At 42.2% G+C, this 5,000-nt stretch overlaps 1 protein-coding gene across 2 annotated transcripts in view; it reads left to right on the top strand.

Annotated features, from left to right (window-relative positions):
* LOC138040184 (collagen alpha-2(I) chain-like) overlaps nt 1-5,000 on the top strand; it is an 89,605-nt gene that overhangs the window by 75,679 nt on the left and 8,926 nt on the right. For both annotated transcript variants that reach the window (XM_068885966.1, XM_068885959.1), the window contains exons 65-67: nt 554-616; nt 2,649-2,696; nt 4,585-4,720. In XM_068885966.1, coding sequence (XP_068742067.1) covers nt 554-616; nt 2,649-2,696; nt 4,585-4,720 — 247 coding nt within the window. The remainder of the gene's footprint in view (nt 1-553; nt 617-2,648; nt 2,697-4,584; nt 4,721-5,000) is intronic.

The raw sequence follows: 5,000 nt of genomic DNA, 5'->3' as shown, positions 1-5,000 counted from the left end.
CGAACAATGGCAACAGCATCAACCGTCGAGCGGTTTATTCAGTTTAGCATCGGACTATCGTGTGGGAGGTCGCGAGTCTGAACCACAGATGAAACACTCAGGGTCTTAAAAATAATTGACGTGGAAGTTCTGCCTTTGCAATTTGGTCTGCAAATGGTCAGACTTTCAACAACTTTTCTCACATAAGGACGAGGAACCGTTGGCCAGCCACGTGTCATAACCCTTGTCGTTTTCGCAAAGACAACGGCACGACGTTCCCGAATCCCGAGGGTCTAGTGCGGTCTATTCTCTCTCTTGGTTTTTCCGTGATATCTCTGTACAGATATATCTACTACCACAACAACTTGATCAGACGTTACGACTAAACACCCGGCCACAACTTGAAATAAAGCAAAACCACAGGAAAACTAACGACTGTGTTAGTAATGGTTTGACATGAGAAGAAGAAAGATTAATCTAGTTAATCACTGAGATTCGTTTATGCAGCCACAAATAAAACGGAAATATTTTCTGACGCTGATAACGCATATATGTTTGTTTTGTTGTCATTCAGCCGCCGATTACTGGGGAGAAAGGACCATCAAACAATAACCGGCGGCTTTACTCCAGTAACCAGGTTTGAGGCTCTGCGCTTGCGAGCTTGCCTGCTCAAGGCATATCAATAACTAGCCTACGCCACAATTGAAACCAAACCTCTGGTTAGGTCCGTCTGCGAACCAGCGGCCCGTTTCTCGAAAGTCCCGAAACTTTACGGGCCATTTTCGGGTGTCACACTTCCCTTTGTAGCTCAAGAACGGAGAGGACTTAAGTTGTCAAACTTCACAGAGTTGTTTCTTTTAGTTAGCTTGAAAACATGTTAAAAGATATCCTTTCCAAAACAAGTGGTTGGCAGTTACTCAAATGGCTTTTCGGGACTTTCGAGAAACGGGCCCCAGAGCCGAAATCGATTTTTGGCCCCCAGCAGCGTACCAGGATGTGACTACGCGCCATGATTGGTCTGTTGAGAAAAACAATTGTTCGATAAGACTGGTAATAGCCAATCAGGTGAGACGCACTTTCGCTTGTTCGTTGAGTCCGTTGGGGGTCCACAACAAGGCTCTCGGCGCTGCTCCGCAGACGTTACTAACCGGTTTTAGATTACATCTGCGACGCACGCTAATCAATAACCATCGTTAACTTTGTTAAAATAGATAGTTTTCTCGTATACATGAAAGCCAAGAAACTCAAGTTATTATACCCGCAATATTTAAGGCATTCTTTGATTGCACTCACGTGACAAGACGGTCGTTTTGGTGCCAAAACAATAGAAAAAATCAGGTTGTGCATAATAATAGAGTCAAGTTCCCGAAAGATTTGTCGCTATTGTTCTTTCCAGCAACATGGCCGTCGTGACGTTATGTCCAATACAACTGCAAAGCGTACTTTGCATACACGTCACGATGTGTTGCAAGGTGTCTACTTAAACCTAAGAATTTCATGGATTACTGTTTGGTTAGTACTCTGGTTAGGGTCAATGGCCAGGGGGTCACTTGTGACGGCTACACCAGTAACTTGAATCTCACAGTGTAGCTGGACAGTAAAGGTAAAGTCTGCAACGAGCCTAGGGGGCCCATCACTCCGGCGCTTATCTCCGGTTACTGTAGCATGAAGCGACTAGGAGTATTTCTACTCCCCCGGGTTACCCCCAGCTTTAAATTCGCCAGTACCCATTTATACACCTTGGGGGGGGGGGGGAGAGAGGCACCGTGAGAGTAAAGTGTTTTGCACAAGAACACAACACAATGTCCCCGGCCAGGACCGCAACCCGGGCTCGATCAGAAGTCGAGAGCACTAACCATGAGGCCAACGCGCCTCCCAGCTGGCAGCTGGATGGGGCAACCCGCATTTAATGATTGCGGCGTATGCGTGTGGTTGGGGGGGGGGGGGGGAGGTGATGGGTGTAGTCTGCGCACGCTGATCGTGCCATGTAAAGCGGCCGATGACCCATCACCCTGACTGAAAGTAAAAAAAAAAGGGAAAAAAAAAAATAAAATGAATAAATAAATGAGACTATTATTGTCGCAAAACTATTTTACTTACAGAAAAACCAATGTTTTATTAAATGAGGCCAGCGTTGAAGTGGCAACGATGTATTTGTAACCAGTCCCTTGAGGTTCTGGGGAAAAAAAGGAAAATTTGAAAGCTTTTATGATGCGGTTTGGGATCTGGGATTTAAACATCAAAAAACACACAACTAGTTTGTGTTCGTATTTACTTGAAGTAATTTAATTTGGCGAAATCATATTTCAGTGTTGCGCGAAAATGCTCGGCTGTAAGACGCAACTAATTTGAGACTACGTATACACAGAGAGGCTTTTTACCGAAAAAATGCAGCGCCTTACAACCGAAACGAAACGGTAATTGTGGACATTCATATTCACAAGAACAAGGGTTATTTTATACAACATCTCAAGCCGGCCAATATATCTTCCTTTTGTTTTCAAGAGAAAGGATGAAAGGCATGGCATTCGATCACTTATAAGATGGCCAGAAAAGGAAATGAAACTAATCAGACTATACGAAAACTTTTCCGAGTTCACTGGACTCATTTAAGTTTTGGCATCTCGGCCGCTGAAGTTGTTAATATCTTGAATGTTGCTCATTTACAGGAATATTCAGAGGTAACGGACAGTGATGAATATTATGAAAATTTTGAGGTAAACATTTAAATGAATTTTTTTTTTTTGTAAATCGTATTTTAATGTTCCATAGCTGTCTTTCGCTTAGAAAACGCTTTCCTTTCCGGCAACGTGCTTGTGTGGTTTTAGTCCATTTTTCCAGAAACTATGGAGTTTACTCGCAGTACGCTGTGATAGCTGAACGTCGACGGCAAAAATATCGTCACAAAACAAAATATGAGAGATTTTAGGTGACGACGACAGCTACGCGAATGGCAATTCCACGAAACAATGATGCTATTGGTTGAAACAGGAGAATTGCACGTGCTGCACGTTCGCCGCGCCTTCTAGTACATTTTTGTGCCGTATTAGGCACGTGAAATCCACGTGAAATCACCCCATTTAGGGTTTTGACCACAGCGTGAGCATATATGCACCAGGGAAATGTTCTTTTAGTTAAAGTATACTTCCCCCTTTTTGTACAACGTAGACATTAAAAGGGCGCAAAGTCGTTTTCGTTGTCGTAGGAGTCGTCGTTTCTTAAAGTGCCCCTGTGACCGAAAAATCAATTCATATTTTTCTTTGGATTTCAAAACTACGTTAACAAAACACTAAGTGACCCACGTTTTAAGCCTTGATTTCAAAAAGACACCTTTATTTTAACTGTAATTTTCCTATTTAATGGTCCGCCATTACTAACATTATGTTCTTGAGAGAGCTTGATCGAGGAGAAAATGACGTCAAAGGCTCACTAGTTTAAGAATGCAATACGTGTGTACGCCGCAGAATTAATATGCAGCACGGGGGTTTTGGGCTTTCAGACTTTTACACTCACGCTTTGCATATATAATAAGCTGCGTTCACACGCTGAAATTTTAAGCTAGTGAGCCTCTGACGTCACTTTTCCCTGGATTCAACCGTCTGAGGTCCAATCGGTCAGTTTTGAACGTGAGTAATGGCGGACCGTGAAAACCAAAACTTACGCTCAAAGTAAACGGCCTTTGGATAAAAATCAAAGCTCAAATTTTGCCAGTCAGGTGTTAAGCAAACACACTTTCAAAATCTGAAGGAAAAAAGGAAGTGGTTTTTTGATCACAGGGGCACTTTAAATTCCCAAAAGGAGGTTTTCACGTGACGTCACCGACGTTAGCTCGTGGCCAAAAAGAAAAGATCTCTCATTAGCTTCTTTTGTTCGACCACCAGAAGCCGTACATTTCTCTATTGTTCATGGGGTCCTTCAGTGGTTTGCAACCAATCTCTAAGAGACACAGACAACAATGATGCAATGTGCAATCGCTGGTGGAAGAACAAAAAGAGCTAATGAGAGATCTTTTCTTTTCCTCCACCAACATAGCGGCGATGACGTAACGTGAAAACCACTTATTTAATGAACGAAAATAGGGACTCTGTACGCCCGCACGTGCGTTTTATATTTTCATGTACACCTTTGCCGTCTTTTGTAAAACAACCAATAGGCCAATAGGCCATTTCCGAGTTCATGTCTGCCTCCTCTTCGAAGCGAGTTTAAGTGCGAAGTTTTTGTAATGGTAATTAGTTCTACTTTACATATGAATGAAAACAAATTTTCATAACAAAAACTTCGCACTTAGACTCGCTTTGAAGAGGAGGCAGACATGAGCTCGGAAATGGCCTATTTCGATAACAAAAATTCAGTCCTTAACTAAAGGCATTATCTCGAGGCTCTGGGGAATAAACCCTTACGAATCCTTTTAGTTATTCCCCAGAGCCTCGAGATGATGCCTTCTGTTTGGGACTGAATTTTAATATTTCGAAATTGGGCTGTTGTTCTGATGGCCTGAAGACTTAGTTAACAATTTAATTGATTGTTTCTATATTGAATTGATAAGTCGTAAATGATCCTTTTAAAAATAACATTTTTGTTTTGTCATAATCTCTCCGTAACCAGACCAAAGAAGCGTTTGATTTTTGGCATAGAGGTTTGGACTTCGTCGTCGCTAACTATAAAAGACAAAATGGGACAAAGCAATACCCTGCGCGCTCATGTCGGGAACTGCACCTGGACTACCCAAAACTTTCCAGTGGTAAGTTCACCATAAAACATTAATCTGATAGCCACTACACTTTATGAAATGTTTTGAAGTGTTTTTGAAGTGTATTCAACGACTTAGCTTCACGCCAAACTTTTAACGTCGCTTATCATCACCTCTTCTTCCTTTTTACGTATTAATTTCGTCACTGTCAGTTTCAAATGATCGAATGCGCGTAAGTTGGGTTTAATTCTGGTCTGGATTTTACTCCCTGTTTTGAGGTACACATTTATACGTTACCTAGGATGGAGGCAAACTTTCACCTTTCGTTTTC

Source organism: Montipora capricornis, chromosome 1, assembly GCF_036669925.1.
Source record: "Montipora capricornis isolate CH-2021 chromosome 1, ASM3666992v2, whole genome shotgun sequence".
Classification (NCBI taxonomy): domain Eukaryota; kingdom Metazoa; phylum Cnidaria; class Anthozoa; order Scleractinia; family Acroporidae; genus Montipora; species Montipora capricornis.
This window is presented reverse-complemented; position numbering and strand designations above follow the sequence as displayed.